This window comes from Brachyhypopomus gauderio, unplaced genomic scaffold, assembly GCF_052324685.1.
Source record: "Brachyhypopomus gauderio isolate BG-103 unplaced genomic scaffold, BGAUD_0.2 sc34, whole genome shotgun sequence".
Lineage (NCBI taxonomy): Eukaryota > Metazoa > Chordata > Actinopteri > Gymnotiformes > Hypopomidae > Brachyhypopomus > Brachyhypopomus gauderio.
This window is the reverse complement of record NW_027506866.1, coordinates 2,792,883-2,812,967: the sequence shown is the minus strand read 5'-3', so window position 1 is coordinate 2,812,967 and position 20,085 is coordinate 2,792,883. Positions and strand designations below refer to the sequence as shown.

The 20,085-nt window shown below is 45.4% G+C and overlaps 1 protein-coding gene across 2 annotated transcripts in view; it reads left to right on the top strand.

Moving 5' to 3' along the window:
* yes1 (YES proto-oncogene 1, Src family tyrosine kinase) overlaps positions 1 to 20,085 on the top strand; it is a 33,110-nt gene that overhangs the window by 9,426 nt on the left and 3,599 nt on the right. For both annotated transcript variants that reach the window (XM_076984735.1, XM_076984734.1), the window contains exons 2-11: positions 3,921 to 4,211; positions 5,979 to 6,078; positions 8,013 to 8,111; positions 8,926 to 9,029; positions 10,798 to 10,947; positions 13,437 to 13,592; positions 14,933 to 15,112; positions 15,631 to 15,707; positions 17,599 to 17,752; positions 18,293 to 18,424. In XM_076984735.1, coding sequence (XP_076840850.1) covers positions 3,929 to 4,211; positions 5,979 to 6,078; positions 8,013 to 8,111; positions 8,926 to 9,029; positions 10,798 to 10,947; positions 13,437 to 13,592; positions 14,933 to 15,112; positions 15,631 to 15,707; positions 17,599 to 17,752; positions 18,293 to 18,424 — 1,435 coding nt within the window. In that variant the 5' untranslated portion in view covers positions 3,921 to 3,928. The remainder of the gene's footprint in view (positions 1 to 3,920; positions 4,212 to 5,978; positions 6,079 to 8,012; positions 8,112 to 8,925; positions 9,030 to 10,797; positions 10,948 to 13,436; positions 13,593 to 14,932; positions 15,113 to 15,630; positions 15,708 to 17,598; positions 17,753 to 18,292; positions 18,425 to 20,085) is intronic.

Genomic DNA, 20,085 nt, shown 5'->3' with positions numbered 1-20,085 from the left:
TGCTATAAGAGCCACATCACTCCTACTGGAAGAATCCCATGCAGACAGATGGTACAGTATGTATTAGCAATCTATGGCAGCATTTACCATATGAAGAGAAGCAGTCCACCACAAACTCATGATTGTTTAATGCATTTTTGTGGCGAGTGCTTAAAAACTGTATCTCAATCTGTTTATAGTCTAAATATATTAATAAAACTGTTTTCCAGTGGAAAAAAATAGAGGGAAATCAACTCCTCAATAAATAATGACCATGACTCAATAAATATTGACCATGCTATAATATTAAAAATGTTGCCACTAGCAGAATGAGAATGTAAAAAATGTTTTCTTGCTGTTTGTTTAAACTGTCCCAGTAATTGTTCCTGAACTATCATGTTTTATGGTGGTTATAACATTTAAAATAAATAAATAATGTTTTCTTTATGATTATTATTTCAGTCCTTGTGAACAAAAAAAATATCGATATTCATGAAAACTGTCCCAATTCTCAGTCCTTGCAGCAACTACCCAAAAGAGTCTACTGGAGTGCCAAGAGGGGTTATCAGTTGTCCGTGTGTTGCACTTAGCCTGTTGTGTTTCAAGACATATGGCACAAGCCGGGGGGGATTTTGAATCTGATCAATACAGTCCTTGTTATATTATCCCATTGCTTGTCTTTGTGTTATGAGCACTGTAATAAATCTCGGACGTCCCCGCTAGCCGAGTGCACACTACAGAGCGTGAAGGATCCGATCTGAGCCTGGGGGCCATATCGCCTGGCCAGCCTGGTGGAGCTCGACCATGTGGTGAGACCAACCCCAGGTACCTTACGCTGTGAGGACCGAGATACTCCAGATGACTTCAAAGAAATTATAATGCCTGCTTTTTCAGCAAGGTCTTGATTTCCGCTTTTTTAGACGTTTTTTTGGTGCCATAGACCTTAGTGTGTTTTCTGTTTCCTATAAGAAGCCCGTAGTGAATGTGCTGGTGTGATGGCCAGTCTAATGAGGAATCAGTATTGGTGTTCCACATGTCATGAGGTGACCTCAAGACACACACACCCAGCCTGTAAATTGATGGGCTAAGCCATGCCACGGGATGGCGAGTTTCAGTGGTGGGACGTCAGGTTGGGTCATCACCGATCCTTAATGTTACTTCAAGTGTGTTATTTGAATACGTATGTATAGATGTGGGTGGCGTGGTAGCAAGTTTTGGTTGTGGGAATGATCAATTTTCATTGACATTGTGTGTTAACGGGCCGCCCAATGGAGGATGGGTTCCCTTTTGAGTCTTGGTCCTCCCGAGGTTTCTTCCTATTCCCCACCATCATAGGGAGTTTTTCCTTGCCACTGTCGCCTTTGGCTTGCTCATTAGGGTTCTGGACCCATAGTATTGTTAACCTTGTAAACCCTGTAAAGCTGCTTTGCGACAACTTGAGTTGTTAAAAGCGCTATACAAATAAACTTTGATTGATTGATTGATTGACATGGTGGTACATAATCAAAATGGTGTAGACCTGTTTTGGTGCAGAGCTTTACATTGTATGACCTTTTAATATTACATACAAGTAGGTGTGTGTGTGTGTGTGTGTGTGTGTGTGTGTGTGTGTGTGTGTGTGTGTGTGTGTGAGAGAGCATGCTGGATTCAGTCAACTCCAGTTAATTGGTGCAGTGTAAAAGTAATCCCTCCGTCCGTGTCCCTGATGTGGACACACAGCTAACGTCTCTCCCCGCTGAAGGAACAGAGCTGCTATTGTGTACCAGTGTCCTCACATCAGCAGATGGTTCTTTCTGCTATGATGGCTCTTTCACCCTTCGCTCAGATACACATCAACCCTTTTCACTCTTCTTGGCCTCCTCGTGCCCTTGCTGCTCTCACTGGTACGTATCTTGGTAGGGTTCGTTTAGCAGGGGCTCTGGGTGTCCAAATCTGGGGACACTGTATGTGCTCCCATCTCCAATAAGGAGAAGCAGAGCAATTATTGAGTTTGGAACAAATTTTGGGCTAATGGATTTGGTCTCGGAAAGTTGTGGGACTCGCTGACTAAACTCCTGCTGCTTCCTCCAGTGGTTGAGAGGTTCTGCTTCAGAACCTGGTTACATTTCCTCCAGTGTGCATGCATGGAAACTTGAGTCACTATTATCCATATTCAGTGTGAATGTTGAAAAGGAAAAATAAATGACCTGCCCTTGTAAGCAAAGCTCTTTTTCTTCAGCTTTGTACTGGTCACCCGCATGCTCAGAAGCACTTTTCTCAAAGCGCCAATTGTGTTAAGATGTCACGTGCTCAGAGCTGAAGACTGATGGAGCCTGAAACCATATTTTTGCCTTGGTGCTGAATTAAATTTCCATGGTTAGATTCAGTGGTAGGGCCAAGCTATGTTCTGTAGTTCAACTTTTGTGAAAATAATGTTCTGGTTATTCAGAAGAGATGTGGAGATCCAGCCTGTCATGCCCTAATGTTTCTGGAGTTCCTGCTTGGGTGTCCTCTCAACTCCGTGCAGCTTGAGTGAGTTTCAGTTAAGAGGAAACAAGTTGTGTCCTGTTCTGAGTTGGTTTCATTCTGTGCTACCAACCACTCATTGTCCTCCCCCCTCCTTTGGGAATGAGAGAGGTATTCTCCCACAGAGGTCTAGATAGGAGACATGGTGGAACATGTTCCTCTGCTGAATTGAAGTCAGTCAGGGCTGTATCACTGCTCAGCCCCTATTATGTTTCTCATGTGCAGTAGGTTCTCATTGTTTTCTCATTGTTTTCACATCTTTTTTCTGCACTTTTGGGTGGTGGGTTGTTTCTATGTCAATTTGTTAGAAAACCACTTGTTGGTTTTTCAGATGCAGTGTGAGTGTGTGCCCGAGTGTGCGCATGGGCGTTTGGGTGGGGGCGTTCGTCTCCAATAGCACTCTCAGGGCCACCTGTTCCTTCAAGGTCTCAATCACATTCCTCATTCACAAACATGTGTTTCTTGCCATGTGGTGCCGACGACACCCTCATCTCCCAAGCAATCTTATCAAATCCCCCCTCAGCCACCAAGCAGCACTGATGAGCCCTCACCATACCGATGGAAGTGTGTGTGTGTGTGTGTGTGTGTGTGTGTGTGTGTGTGTGTGTGTGTGTGTGTGTGTGTGTGTGTGTGTGTGTGTGTGTGTGTGTGTGTGAAGTCACTCGCTGGTATTGCATTGAGGTCAGCAGCATAGCTCTCTACACCCCACCCCCAGGAGGGTGTGGTAGGGGCTGTAATAGCCATGATTTATTGTGTGAGGAAGGGGAGATGCCTTGTGTACTTAGGGGTCTTATTTCCTTTCCTGTAATTATATATATTCCACTTGCTTTTTTCCTGCCAGCTGTCACCTTTGATAGTTACTTCGTAAAACTGTGAACGTCTATAAAAAGTCAAACATTAAAATTCCATTGCCCAATTTCAGACCTTTTCCAAGACAAGACAGTTTCCAGTTATTCCTGTTTTAGCTGAAGCTGATGGTGTTTTTTTATAATGTAATAGTCATTTTGAGCTAAAGTTGCATCCATGATTTCTAGACAAAGCACTAGCACACGTATAGGGTGAAACCGTTTCAGTGTGGAACATCTGTGCGTAAAAGATCTGTTAAAGATCAGAACATTTTTAACAGGACATTCTGGTGAGGGATGCTTGAAGAGGGCTAGTAACCAGTCATCCTCGCCTAGCCTGAGGTGACTGGTCCTGAACTCCTTCTCTTCACACCCCTGTTTCCCTGTAGACCTGCCTACATCAACCTAGTGTGCGCCCTTCATTAGTTCATAATGGGTGCTTTAAATGGGAAAGGCCAAAGAGATTTGACTTATTCGCTGTGACTTCACTTGGTGTGTGTGTGTGTGTGTGTGTGTGTGTGTGTGTGTGTGTGTGTGTGTGTGTGTGTGTGTGTGTGTGTGTGTGTGTGTGTGTGTGTGCCTTCTCCTCAGGCTTGACTATGGGCTGTGTCAAGAGCAAAGACGACAAGGGGCCGACGCTGAAGTACCGCCCAGAGGCCCCCAACCCCGCCCCTGTCCCCTCCCACATGGGCCACTATGGGCCAGATCCCACCCAGATGGGCCAATCGCCTGCCCCTAAGGGCCCTGGCAACAGCTTCAACAGCCACTCCTCCACCATCACGCCCTTTGGTGGCTCCTCCTCCGCCATCACACCGTTTGGTGGGGCCGCCTCCTCCTTCTCAGCGGTTGCCGTGAGCAACCCCTTCCCTGGTGCAGTCACAGGTGAGCTTTGAGAAAGAGGAGTATGATGGAATTGTGTAATTACGCAATAATACACGAGAGGGAGTGCTGTAATGTGTAATATTGGCACTGCTGTGCTGCGGTCGTAGGCACGAGGCCGCAGGCGATTATACCACAGTTCCATTATCGCTGTTCATTGAAAGATTTTGAGTTAAAGAGGACTGTTAAAAACACTCCGCCAATTAAAATAGTTCCATTCAATGGCTCGTTGCTAAACTTACACAACACTGAAACAGCCTTACTCAATAAATATTATAGAGGTAAATTTACACAAAACAACTGTTGATAAAATTGTATTTATTAAAAATAAAGTACAACACTTATTGATAATGGATTTTACGGTATTAACTTAGTTTCTCTGCATTTCCAGCTCATCCAAATCATTGTTTGTAAGCGTGACAAACCTTGGCTCATTGGAGGAATCAGGCTGGTCATCCTCCAGTTTCAGATTGAAACAAATGCTTTCGAAGCCAATAGATTTAACGAACTCCCTGTAATTCATTTTGATAATGTTGCTGCTTGTTTGTAGTTGCGCTGTTTGGCTTGTAAATGCTGCTTCATTGCTAGGTTACCTGTATGTGGCGGAGTAATACATGGAGAGCTTCGGTTACAGTGCATTATCGGCTAATAATGGCACTCCTAGATCGCCTCTCAGCCAATCACATTGTAGGGTCGAGACTAACTGTGGTATAATCATAATTACTAGTAATACTTTAAAGTTTAAGTGGCCATATTTTTCAATTGTGAACACACACACTTATTTTGTGCTCATATAGAATTACAAATTACAGTTCTTGAGTGGCAAAGCTAAAATCTTGTTCCATTTTCTGTGTGGTACTATGTTTCCTCTGACAAGATGCTGAATAGCTTCTCTGATGTGACTTCTTGACAGAAGACAGTCTGCCATGTCATGTCTGTCTGCCCCAATTGGACTTCCGATTACTAAATCGTCTCCATTCTATAAACTTGTCAGTGTTGCAGGCATATGCATATGTGGATTTATGTCGTTTTGTCATACAAGCGGAGATTAAAGCTTAGTTTCGTAATTTAGCTTGCTGGTCTGTGAGGGAAAGTTCAGAACTGTGAAGGAACATGTTCAGATGAGGCTTTCAGAAGCCTGTCAGCCATATATGTGAATTTGCTTGAGAGGCGGACACAGTGATGTTAAGCTAATTGGTGCTTCCACAAAGCCCTGTCCAGAACAGACGGACCTGCCCCAGCAGACCTCGTGTAACTGCTTAAAGAGACATTAACGCTTCTCCAGCTCAACAGCCTAATAATACAGCAACACCAAAAGGATCCAGCGCTGGGTAATATTTGCTTCCATCTAGCTAATCCAGGCCATGGCTTCACCACAGTGACGATCTTCACAACTTTGCTAACAGCCTTGGTCTACCTCCACCATGTTCAAACATCACTTCAGGAGACATCACCTGTTTATATCATTAGAAACTAGGGGAAAGTCGATTAGTAACTGGTTGTGCTCTGTAATTAGATAGTAAGAAATCGATGCGTGTTCCTTATAGTATTCTATAAATACTGAGCTAAATTGTATTATGTGAACATCTTGGAACCTGATGCCTTAATTATATGATAATGGAATTAAAGGACTCGATATAGTTTTTGCTTTTAAAAAATATTCAGTCATTGCTTATTTTATTGCACGCCTGCTTTTCAGTTCTTCTCGGGCACGTTATTGTTCTTTTGAGCTGTGAAACGACATGAATAGTTTTGCGTTGACGTGGCTAGGTGGCGTGACCTTCTTCGTGGCCTTGTACGACTATGAAGCTAGGACGTCCGATGACCTCTCCTTCAAGAAGGGCGACCGCTTTCAGATCATCAACAACACGTGAGTCCCACCACAAAATATCACGCCTGTGTTCTGCACAGGACGCCCAGCAACACCAACTGATTTATGCAAAATAGCATTTAGGTTTGGGTTCTTGGTCAGTCCACAGCACATCTGGGCCGGTCCACAGCACAGCTGGGTGTTCATGTCTGGTCCGGTCTGGGCCGTCAGCACCTCTATGTTTGCCTGTTCACGAGTACAATATAGTTTGGGTTTTTTTGTGTTACTTCCAGACGCTGGTGGTGATATTTCCAGTACAGTGCTGATGTTTGAACTGGTATCAGATGCGTCCCCCATTTGCATCGTGTTGAAATGCAAATGCACTTCAGATCGCTTTGAACCGTATTTGAGTACAAGTGTATCAGTACAAGTGTTTTGTTCATTTGCTAGCAATGGCAACGTACGTGACCTGCCGTAATGTTGCATCCGTTTCAGAGCACCAGACGGCAGATATTTCAATTGACGGCCAAAAATCAAGTTCATATTTCCACTTGCCCCCATGTAGTCAACATGTAGTCAATTCCGACTCCCCCTGGTTTACACGCACATAAAGACACCACAGATGATATTCGGGAGAATCATTTCAGCAGGCATTGTGTTGGCCTTACCAAAATTATACTCATCTTATTAAAATAACCCTTGTTGAATGTGGATATGTGCTTTATATGAAATAGCCTTCACATCCAGATAAATCACAGAAAAAAAATTTTTTGTCCTAATTAGACATAATTAGGGAATATTTGGCAAATATCTTCTTAAAAAGGAAATAAGTCAGGTTGTCAGTAAGATGGGCTATATAAGATGTAATAATAATAATAATAATAATCTTTATTTGTGTAGCACCTTTCATACATACATGTGACTCAGTGATTTAAAGAATAAATAAAAAAGAAACATTAAAAGGAAGCAAAGATAAGACAAAAATAAAAGAATTAAAATATTAAAAGAAATTAAAGATAAAAAGGAAACAAACACAATAAAATAATGAAATAAAGTGACAAATTATAAAATAATAGACAACATAATGTAATAAAGTAAATAAGGAGAGTTTCTTAACTAAAAGCAGATCTAAACAGGAAGGTTTTGAGACTCTTCTTGAAGCTATGCTGGGATGAAATGCCTCTGAGCTCTTCAGGAAGAGAGTTCCAGAGCGTTGGGCCATAGTGGCTAAAAGCACCTTCACCAATCTTTAATCGGCTTTTAGGAATCACCAGTAGATTACTGTTTGAAGACCTGAGAGACCTGACTGGAACATATCTAATCATCATTTCACTGAGGTAAAGATGAGCAAGATCATGAAGACATTTAAAACCCATGACTAGAACCTTAAAATCTGTTCTAAAACTGACAGGTAACCAGTGCAGTGAGTGGAGTGCAGGTGTAATATCTCTCATGTAAGGTAGTTATGACCAGGAACAAAGTAATACTTCAAAGTAACATAGTCAGAGGTGAACTTCGGTATAGCATGTTATTTTTCTCGATAATAAAAAATTTGTATTTTTTTATCCATAGAAACAACGGATATCGCAAATATCATTTGTAGCGTCTTTATGTGCATGCAAACAAGGAGAGTTTAATTACAAAAGATTAATTACAATTACAAAGATTTTTATAATTGACTTGCTAAATTTGCAGTGATGGCAGCTTTGTTCTAAACTAAAGAAGTAACATTGTGAACTGCCGATTTTTTTTATTTTGGCTGATGTGGTGTAAGAAGAAAAAAAATGTTTTAATGTTTTTTTTATTATTATTTCTCATCAAACTGCTGACATGAGGCACAGATAACACTTCACACAGGAACCCATATCATATTGGTACCGCATTTCGGTACCCATCCCTTGTGTGTGTGGATGTGTGCGTGTGTGCACGCGTGTGTGTAGATGTGTGTGTGCATGTGTGCGTATGTTAATTCTGTTTCTGGATCTTCTCCACAGAGAGGGAGACTGGTGGGAGGCCCGCTCCATCAACACAGGCAAGAAGGGCTACATTCCCAGCAATTATGTGGCCCCTGCTGACTCCATACAGGCAGAAGAGTAAGAGCTCCTCCTTCTCTACCTCCTCCTTCTCCTCCTCCGCCTCTTTTTGTTCCACTCATCCAATCAGCTGCTCCTCCCTTCTGGAATTGCGAGTGCGTGATGCAGGTCATACGAACCCCAGTTGCTCATAAACACACAGGATTACACATGACTGACAGACAAAGGGAGATCTCTGTCTCTCTCCTGCTCACTCTCACACACACACACACATCCATCCTGTCTTCAGTCTCTTCCTCTGTCTGTTGGTGTCTTTTGCTGTCTCACGCTCAGGAGGCTGTCAGCTGGATTCTGTCCAGCCACCTCAGTGAAACAAGGCTGTGTGCTCCTCTAGTTACCTGTGCCTTGTGGCAGCTCTCCTGGCCTTTGGCATGGGGAGATGCACCACCAGTCAGACTGCTGGGCTCTGCATGGGGAGATGCACCACCAGTCAGACTGCTGGGCTCTGCAGTGCAGTGGAAGACTCCTACTTTTTATTATTATTATAATTATAATATAGAACCAATACTGTAAAGTTAAGTCAGGCTGTCACGCTTCAGCTAGGACATGATGGCAGCTGGTGGAAGAGTAGCATCATGTTCTTGTGGTCTTCCTCTGAAGTTCTTGTGGTCTTCCTCTGAAGTTCTTGTGGTCTTTCTCCAGGTGGTGGAAGAGTAGCATCATGTTCTTGTGGTCTTCCTCTGAAGTTCTTGTGGTCTTCCTCTGAAGTTCTTGTGGTCTTCCTCTGAAGTTCTTGTGGTCTTTCTCCAGGTGGTGGAAGAGTAGCATTATGTTCTTGTGGTCTTCCTCTCATGTTCTTGTGGTCTTCCTCCAGGTGGTACTTTGGGAAAATGGGGCGGAAAGATGCTGAGCGACTGCTGTTGGTACCTGGGAACCAAAGGGGCACTTTCCTGGTCCGAGAGAGTGAGACCACGAAAGGTGAGAGGAGAAATGTGAAGGCTGCTCATGGTTTTTATATTTGAAACCTTAGATGGGCTAGTAGTGACTGTAAGTGGAACAAGATGTCCACCTTAAGAACGAGAAGCCATGCCCTCCCTTACTTTAGAGGGGTGTGTGTGTGTGTGTGTGTGTGTGTGTGTGTGTGGATGTTTGGGTGGGGGTGAGGTGTGGATGTTTGGGTGGGGGTGAGGTTTGGATGGTTTGTGTGTGATGTTTGGGTGGGGGTGAGGTGTGGATGGTTTGTGTGTGTGATGTTTGGGTGGGGGTGAGGTTTGGATGGTTTGTGTGTGTGATGTTTGGGTGGGGGTGATGTTTGGGTGGGGGTGAGTTTTGGATGGTTTGTGTGTGTGGATGTTTGGGTGGGGGTGAGTTTTGGATGGTTTGTGTGTGTGGATGTTTGGGTGGGGGTGAGGTTTGGATGGTTTGTGTGTGATGTTTGGGTGGGGGTGAGGTTTGGATGGTTTGTGTGTGCTTTGTGTGGTGTTTGGGTGGGGGTGAGGTTTGGATGGTTTGTGTGTGCTTTGTGTGGTGTTTGGGTGGGGGTGAGGTTTGGATGGTTTGGGTGTGGTTTGTGTGTGATGTTTGGGTGGGGGTGAGGTTTGGATGGTTTGTGTGTGTGGATGTTTGAGTGGGGGTGAGGTTTGGATGGTTTGTGTGTGTGATGTTTGGGTGGGGGTGAGGTTTGGATGGTTTGTGTGTACTTTGTGTGGTGTTTGGGTCGGGGTGAGGTTTGGATGGTTTGTGTGTACTTTGTGTGGTGTTTGGGTGGGGGTGAGATTTGGATGGTTTGGGTGTGGTTTGTGTGTGTGATGTTTGGGTGGGGGTGAGGTTTGGATGGTTTGGGTGTGGTTTGTGTGTGTGATGTTTGGGTGGGGGTGAGGTTTGGATGGTTTGTGTGTGTGGATGTTTGGGTGGAGGTGAGGTTTGGATGGTTTGTGTGTGTGATGTTTGGGTGGAGGTGAGGTTTGGATGGTTTGTGTGTGTGGTGTTTGGATGGTTTGTGTGTGTGGTGTTTGGGTGGGGGTGAGGTCTGGGTGGTGTTTGGGTGGGGGTGAGGTCTGGATGGTTTGTGTGTGTGGATGTTTGGGTGGGGGTGATGTTTGGATGGTTTGTGTGTGTGGATGTTTGGGTGGGGGTGATGTTTGGATGGTTTGTGTGTGTGGTGTTTGGGGGGGGTGAGGTTTGGATGGTTTGTGTGTGTGGTATTTGGGTGGGGGTGAGGTTTGGATGGTTTGTGTGTGTGGTGTTTGGGTGGGGGTGAGGTTTGGATGGTTTGTGTGTGTGGTGTTTGGGTGGGGGTGAGGTTTGGATGGTTTGTGTGATGTTTGGGTGGGGGTGAGGTTTGGATGGTTTGTGTGTGTGGATGTTTGGGTGGGGGTGAGGTTTGGATGGTTTGTGTGTGTGGATGTTTGGGTGGGGGTGAGGTTTGGATGGTTTGTGTGTGTGGATGTGGGGGTGAGGTTTGGATGTTTGTGTGTGTGTGGATGTTTGGGTGGGGGTGAGGTTTGGATGGTTTGTGTGTGTGGATGTTTGGGTGGGGGTGAGGTTTGGATGGTTTGTGTGAATGTTTGGGTGGGGGTGAGGTTTGGATGGTTTGTGTGGATGTTTGGGTGGGGGTGAGGTTTGGGGGTGAGGTGTGAATGTTTGGGTGGGGGTAAGGTTTGGATGCTTTGAGTGTGTGGTTTGTGAATGTAGGTTTGTGTAAGAGGTTTGTATCTATGACTCAGTGAATGACTTGTGTCAACAGGTGCCTACTCTCTCTCTATACGAGACTGGGATGATATGAAGGGAGACAATGTGAAACACTACAAGATTCGTAAGCTTGACAACGGTGGCTACTACATCACTACCAGGGCCCAGTTTGAGACACTGCAGAAACTGGTCAAACACTACACAGGTACTGCAGCGATCCTTTGCATATTATTACACTTCAATTGAGGAATAGGCCTTTTTAAGGATTTAGTAATTTAACCGCAGCTAAAATTTGTTTGAAATTTGACCCCTTTTCAGGTGGGGAACATTTCAACTTAAAATAATCAATATCAGGGCGAGGTGCCTTGGGGAGGTGCCTTGTTCTTATGTTTAATTAATGCAGCTTTTTGTACTTGGAAATGCAGCCATTCAATTTACTTTCAATATAGCCACAGCTCTTCAGTGGTCACTGGTGGAAGATGAAACACAAGACACCCACTCAGTGTGAGTACACGTGTGTTGGTGGTCAGACCCACTCAGTGTGAGTACACGTGTGTTGGTGGTCAGACCCACTCAGTGTGAGTACACGTGTGTTGGTGGTCAGACCCACTCAGTGTGAGTACACGTGTGTTGGTGGTCAGACCCACTCAGTGTGAGCAGGTGTGAGTACACGTGTGTTGGTGGTCAGACCCACTCAGTGTGAGTACACGTGTGTTGGTGGTCAGACCCACTCAGTGTGAGCAGGTGTGAGTACACGTGTGTTGGTGGTCAGACCCACTCAGTGTGAGTACACGTGTGTTGGTGGTCAGACCCACTCAGTGTGAGTACACGTGTGTTGGTGGTCAGACCCACTCAGTGTGAGTACACGTGTGTTGGTGGTCAGACCCACTCTGTGAGTACACGTGTGTTGGTGGTCAGACTCACTCAGTGTGAGCAGGTGTGAGTACACGTGCGTTGGTGGTCAGACCCACTCAGTGTGAGTACACGTGCGTTGGTGGTCAGACCCACTCAGTGTGAGCAGGTGTGAGTACACGTGTGTTGGTGGTCAGACCCACTCAGTGTGAGTACACGTGTGTTGGTGGTCAGACCCACTCAGTGTGAGTACACGTGTGTTGGTGGTCAGACCCACTCAGTGTGAGTACACGTGTGTTGGTGGTCAGACCCACTCTGTGAGTACACGTGTGTTGGTGGTCAGACCCACTCTGTGAGTACACGTGTGTTGGTGGTCAGACCCACTCAGTGTGAGCAGGTGTGAGTACACGTGTGTTGGTGGTCAGACCCACTCAGTGTGAGTACACGTGTGTTGGTGGTCAGACCCACTCAGTGTGAGCAGGTGTGAGTACACGTGTGTTGGTGGTCAGACCCACTCAGTGTGAGTACACGTGTGTTGGTGGTCAGACCCACTCAGTGTGAGTACACGTGTGTTGGTGGTCAGACCCACTCAGTGTGAGTACACGTGTGTTGGTGGTCAGACCCACTCAGTGTGAGTACACGTGTGTTGGTGGTCAGACTCACTCAGTGTGAGCAGGTGTGAGTACACGTGCGTTGGTGGTCAGACCCACTCAGTGTGAGTACACGTGCGTTGGTGGTCAGACCCACTCAGTGTGAGTACACGTGTGTTGGTGGTCAGACCCACTCAGTGTGAGTACACGTGTGTTGGTGGTCAGACTCACTCAGTGTGAGCAGGTGTGAGTACACGTGTGTTGGTGGTCAGACCCACTCAGTGTGAGTACACGTGTGTTGGTGGTCAGACTCACTCAGTGTGAGCAGGTGTGAGTACATGTGTATTGGTGGTCAGACCCACTCAGTGTGAGTACACGTGTGTTGATGGTCAGACCCACTCAGTGTGAGTACACGTGTGTTGGTGGTCAGACCCACTCAGTGTGAGTACACGTGTGTTGGTGGTCAGACTCACTCAGTGTGAGCAGGTGTGAGTACACGTGCGTTGGTGGTCAGACCCACTCAGTGTGAGTACACGTGCGTTGGTGGTCAGACCCACTCAGTGTGAGTACACGTGTGTTGGTGGTCAGACCCACTCAGTGTGAGTACACGTGTGTTGGTGGTCAGACCCACTCAGTGTGAGCAGGTGTGAGTACACGTGTGTTGGCGGCTGACTGACGTGAGCGACTGCACTGGCGTGCTGCGTGGAATACTTTTATCGACCAGCCAGTGGTGAACACTAAGACCACTTAGATTCCCTGAACTGGTTACGTGGCCAGTCTGTTGGGCTGTTGTAAGACATTTATTTAAATGTGTTTAAATCTTTTTACTGATTTTACTGATATTGTCTTTGAGTAAAATAAGATAAATGTTTGGGAATAACATGCTACATTTTATTTTTCAAAAAGTACTGTTCATTAACTGGAAGAAAGCTATTTCAACAAACTCATTCTTAATTTAATTCTTAATTTACCTTAACCAAAACATCATCTTTAGCTAATGACAGCTTGACATTCAAAGCATCCAGTCATAAAGTTTTTAACATGGGCAAATCAAGTTATCACTGACTGTCTTTTACTTGAGGGCGTTTACTTGAGGACTGAGGGCGTTTTTGGAGATGACTAGGACACAGTGAAAATATCACATTGCTCTTTATTTAATGACAAGATTTGTCAGATTTTTGAGTGTGTATGCATGCTGGTTCCTGCATGTATTTGCTGACTGTAGCCTGACTGATGTGTTTTGTGCGTACAGAGCATGCGGACGGCCTGTGTTACAGACTGACTACAGTGTGTCCGACGGTAAAGCCTCAGACCCAGGGCCTGGCTAAGGACGCCTGGGAGATCCCCCGTGAATCACTGCGCTTGGAGCTCAAACTGGGTCAAGGCTGCTTTGGAGAGGTCTGGATGGGTACGTGTCATACACGCACAAGCACACATGCACCTTATGCATTATAAGTGCGTTTAGTCAAGAATTCTCAAAGACCATGGAGGGCTGAATTCATAAATATTTGGGCTGTCCACTACAACACTTTAACCTGGAGTGTGAGAGACGGGCTCACTGAGTGAAGAGGGCTGTAACTTGTGTGGACACTCTGACTCGTTTATTCACTAGCGTGAACATTTAAAGCCAAGTCTCCCTGTTCCATTCAGATACAAATGAGAACCACAACGGTACCTTTACTCTAAAGTGAAAGTACCATCTAGTTAATGAGCTTTCAACGCCTGCTGCCTGGTGGGCCTTCCCAGCTCGACGGAAACTACACATTGTGTCACACGGCTTACAAACATGCAAAAATGTCTTAAAGGCTAGTCCCAACCTTACCTTTGCACATGTGAACTCTTTGTTTACAGTCAGTGCAGTCTGGTGCAAGTAAGGTGAGAAAATGGAGAGCAATGTAAAACAACAAAAACACTTTACCACTTTGAGTGTGCACAAAAAAGAAATTCATTTGAAGCAAAACTTAGAAATTGAGATAAAAATTATCTCAAAATAACATAGGAATAGGAATATGTCAAAATAACAAGGCGCCTTGTGTGTTTTCTCCTTATACAAGGTCTGATCAATTTGACACGCCAGACTAGCTCAATAATCCCCCCCTCCCATCCAAAACACAAACACCGCCACACTCACCATGTGGGCTTACGGCTGTTTCTTTAGTGTTGCTGCCTCTAGTGGAGTAGGGGTTGGTTCAGTCTCCCTGCCAACTGCCCTGGGGGCGGGGCCTACAGCAAGCTGCAGCATGTCGCAGAACGTTACCCAATCGGGGGAGTTTCTCTCTCTCTCTCTCTCTCTCACCGCTCCGTGCAGGGAGTGGCACATGCACTCTGGCACTCTGCCAGGAAACGATGAGCCAATTAAAAAAAGAGGCTGGGGGAGGAGCTTGCTTGAACATCACTGAGAAGTAGCAGCGGTCTCTAGACTTGACGATTTTAATACATTTAGTAGACAGTAAATTAAGTGAAGAGGGGATTCTTTCTTCATTTGAGGTTATCCAGATATCCGCTGTCGGGGGGTCTTTCCACCACTTGAGTGCCGGGACAGACCAATCATCTTTGTTATTTGATGGATGGTTCAGGTGAAATGATACTACAGGCTTAAAGGCTGTGTGGAGAGAAACAGAGACCGAGTTGAGATGAAAGGAAAATATGGACTAGACATCCTCACTGACTGTTAGGATTGAAAGTGACATGAAATTCATTCTGATTTTGAATACTTTATGTAATTGTATCTCTTCTCTCTCTCTTTAGGCACTTGGAATGGGACCACTAAGGTGGCCATTAAGACCCTGAAGCCAGGCACCATGTCTCCTGAGGCATTCCTTCAGGAGGCCCAGATTATGAAGAAACTCAGGCATGATAAGCTGGTGCCTCTTTATGCTGTAGTGTCTGAGGAACCCATTTACATCGTCACTGAATACATGGGCAAAGGTAACATGTCCAGGATCTGTAGATGGTTTCTGCTGTTATGTCAGGGACAGCTGAGTTCATGTCAGCAGTGCAGCACAAACCCACGTGACGCAGGAAACGTTTGGCATCTTGAGCTGTATTGCTGTCAGCTGTTCTGATGGAGTTGGGAGTAATAGTATTGTAATAGTATTGTAATAGTATTGTAATGTCAGGTCTTCAGAATGTTTGCAATGTTCTGAGTGGATTGTTTTTCTAATGTTACTTCATTGTGTGTCCGCGTGCGTGTGTCCGCGTGCGTGTGTCCGCGTGCGTGTGTCCGCGTGCGTGTGTCCGCGTGCGTGTGTCCGCGTGCGTGTGTGCGTGCGTCCGTGTGTGTTCGTGCGTCCGTGTGTGTTCGTGCGTCCGTGTGTGTTCGTGCGTCCGTGTGTGTTCGTGCGTCCGTGTGTGTTCGTGCGTCCGTGTGTGTTCGTGCGTCCGTGTGTGTTCGTGCGTCCGTGTGTGTGTGTGTGTGTGTGTGTGTGTGTGTGTGTGTGTTCCAGGGAGTTTACTGGACTTCCTAAAGGAGGGTGAAGGTAAATACCTCAAGCTTCCACAACTTGTGGACATGGCAGCACAGGTAACGAAATCCTTCACATTCATACACACCACTTACACACACACACACACACACCACTTACACACACACACACCCACACACACACCACTTACACACACACACACACACCCACACACACACCACTTACACACCACTTACACACACACACACACACCACTTACACACACACACACACCACTTACACACACACACACCCACACCACTTACACACACACACACTACTTACACACACTCTCTCCTCTATTCACACTATACACACCACTTACACAAATACACACACACACACCACTTACACAAATACACACACCACTTACACACACACACTCTCTCTCTCTTTCTCTTCTATTCACACTATTTACACATATACACACCACTTACACAAATACACACACACACACTACTTACACAAATACACACACACACACACACACACTACTTGCACAAATACACATACACACACACCACTTGCACAAATACACATACACACACACCACTTGCACAAATACACACACACACACCACTTGCACAAATACACACACACACACACACACACACACCACTTACACAAATACACACACACACACACACTCTCTTTCGCTTCTATTCACACTATTTACACAAATACACACCACTTACACAAATACACACACACACACACACACCACTTACACAAATACACACACACCACATACACAAACACACACACAATCTCTCTCTTTCTCCTCTATTAACACCATTTACACAAATGCACACCACTTACACACACACCACTTACACACACACCACTTGCACAAATACACACACCACTTGCACAAATACACACACCACTTGCGCACACACACACACACACACACACACACACACACACACACACACACACACACACACACACACACACTCTTTCTCCTCTATTCACACCATTTACACAAATGCACACCACTTGCGCACACACACACCATTTACACAAATGCACACCACTTACACACACACTCTCTCTCTCTCTCTCTCTCTCTCTCTCTCTCTCTCTCTCTCTCTCTCTCTCCTCTATTCTCAGCGGCTTTGACGTGGTGTATATGGAGCCAGCTGTTTTCTGCTTTTTCTGTTGTCAGTCAGCACTCTCTGGTTTTAATGTAGTGGAATGTCTGGCAGGTCCATGAGGGCAGCATGTGTGTCAGTGGCGTTCAGTTCAGTCTGGCTGTCCTATCTATTCAGTATCTGCTATGGCATCTTGCCACCTCCAGGTCTCCTCTCAGGAACTCTCTTCATCTTAGAACACTTAAACTCCCCAGGGACCAATTCACTATAATGTGTCTACACAGTTTAGCTTTTTGCTCCAAAACACGCTCTCTCTCTATTGCTCTCTCTCTTTCTCTAGCTCTCCCTCACTCCGCCTTGCTCTCTCGCTCTTAGTCCTCCTCTCAAAGTCTCTACTGTGAGTTTTATTAAGCCTTCACACTAACTCACACAGTCTGTGTGTCCCTATCATCTCTTATGGAGAGGACGCTTTGTTGCCCTGTTCAGCCATTTCCTCAGGGGACTGTCAGGGATGTGCTGTGAACTTCTTTGAAAAGAACTTCACTTTCCTACTCCCCCTCTTACCATTTCACAGCTCCTGGGAGCTGCTCCCCAGAATGCCTGGACCACTTTCACATCATCATATTATAGCTGAGGCTAATTGTACACTGTGCTTAATAAAACCTGTAATGTGTGCTTGGTGTTCTTGCCTGGAACTGCCTATATAATCTAAATGCTAATATCTCTCTTCAGTGTTGGCAATCTGTCTGAACACAGCATTGCTGGACCTTCAAATGTGGCCAATGATCTGTTGTCCCTCATCCACCATGTCAAAGGAGTGTAGGCTTGTCAGCCCCATACACTGTGTGTCTTTCAGATTGCCGACGGCATGGCCTTCATTGAGAGGATGAATTACATCCACAGAGACCTGCGGGCGGCCAACATCCTGGTAGCGGACAACCTGGTGTGCAAGATCGCGGACTTTGGTCTGGCACGACTCATCGAGGACAACGAGTACACCGCCAGACAGGGTGGGTGGGGTTAGCGCTTCATATTTAGAGGATCCTGATTGGCCAAAATCCTCCATGCGAGTGCAAAGACTTTTCAAGCTCCAGTCACCGCATCTTTTGGGTGGGAAAAACAAGGAGTGGCCCAGATGTGGTAGACATCTAACAATAAGAATACATACGCTCAACCCAGCTATAGGAGGAGGGCAACAGCGGTATCTGGTACCTGAACTACCTGAATCTTGACCATCTTGATGCAGGCAGGATCAAGAAAGCTCCCTGATTACAGACTTGTAAACTCCAGACTGACCGTAAATAGTAATTACAGTGACGTCTGTTCCTTTAAGAAAGATGGTGGGAATGAGTCTGGAAAGTGTTGGACAAAAATTATACAAATAAACAAGAACGCTTTTAACTCTCCAGAGAACAGGTGACTGGGGTTCGTTAATGCTCCCAATCAAAATGAACGTTTTATTGTTATAGCTTGTGCCATTTCTTTGTACTGACGCTCCTCAAGCAGGTGCCTGTGTGACCTCTGACCTCTCTGTCTCTGTGACCCGGTAGGAGCAAAGTTCCCCATTAAGTGGACGGCACCTGAAGCAGCGCTGTATGGCCGTTTCACCATCAAATCTGACGTCTGGTCCTTTGGCATCCTGCTGACTGAGCTGGTGACCAAGGGCAGAGTACCATACCCAGGTGAGCTTCTCTAAACCTTGCACCCCTACAGCGCACCACCTCAGCAGACCCAGTGCCATCCCAGCTCAGGGTTATATGACGACATGCTGGTTGGTCATAGGCTTTAACACACTATGCCATATAGTGCAGCTGCTGCTTTAATTAATACCTCTGCTACCAGACAGCTTAACGAAGGCTGGCTGTCTGACCCATATTCAAGGGCATGGCCTGTCTGTCTATAATATGGCGTGCTCCTGTGCACCCCCTGCTGGAACCGCTGGGTACTGCTGTGTGTGTAATGACCGAGCAGGGGCAGCCATCTGGCTGAGGAGGGTATTGAGACTCTCTGGGCACCAGTTCTTATTTACTGCCATCTGTGACAGCAGCCCGCGGCCCTCCCACCGCAGAACACCACACGCCCCCAGGACTCCCGCCCAGCCCGGCGTGCTGCTACGCTGCTTCAATAACTGGGTTACACTCATTAGTCTGCCACTCTTGCTCTCTCACTCCCTCTTTCTGTCTCTCTCTTTCTTCCTTTTTTTTTCTTTGTCTGTCTTTCTCCCCCCCCCACCCACTCTCACACTGCTCCTCCTAACACACCTCTCATTCCTCTCATCCGTTTCACTGGCAGACACCACATCCCCAAGGCACATTTGGCTCTAATCAGTTCTGCATCATTAGGACTGTTGTATAATTGATGAACTCTTCAAATCTGCTGCTCATTCATGTCCTGAGTCCATGGTTATTCTTTTTACCTTGGATGCAAAACCTCCAGTCAGACGTTTTACTTGAGCTCCTTGCAGACACAGTGAGGTATATTCAGAACTCTACCGGACGGGCCGAGCTGAAGGCTCGCCAAGTGGAGACTTGGGGTTGTCAGAGTAATGGAACAGGATGATCATTTATTTTACTGCTAAACACTCATTAGGGGGTTGAGCAAGTAACTAAACAGCAGGTCAGAAACGAGCTTCACCCTGTGGTTGGTGCTCTAGGGAGTTCTGTCCTCTGCCCACTAGTTATTTCATCAGAAAGGCCTTTATAGGTTTACAGTTAGAATTAGCTAATGCTTCATCAGAACTCAATCACCATCTATTGAAGTTAATAATGACCAAACCTATCACCTACTACACCTATTTTTATGTGATCAGTTGATTTGTTGAAAAAGAGGAATTCAGAAATATTTATAAGGTAAATGTACAGGTAAAGTGTAATGTAACCATGTTTTTGCAATGAAAAGAAAACATGGGAACAATACAAAATAAAAGTGGGCCATTGAAAAGGACAAAGGGCTTAACTAGTGAATGCATCACTGATATGACTCAGTTATTTGATTATTTGACATTTAGAAGTTGACCATTAAATTGAATTTCGTTTTGATAAATGTAACTTCCTTAAATTTTATTGGACACCCATGGCATAATATTAGGGCTGACCAGCAATAGTTGATTTGACTATAGTCGACTAAACCCCCTAGTCGACCATGAACGTCATAGTCGAATGTACCATTCTAACTGCATGGGGGTGCCCAAGGATGCTGCATTAGTTGTTACATGAAATGTCTTTGTTTTCGTTATATATAGCCTTTTGTGAAATAAAATCATCCTAATTTCGGTTAATAAATATTTTTAAATTGTGTGCGCATTAACAATAGGCATCTTCCTTACTACACATTAATAAATCAC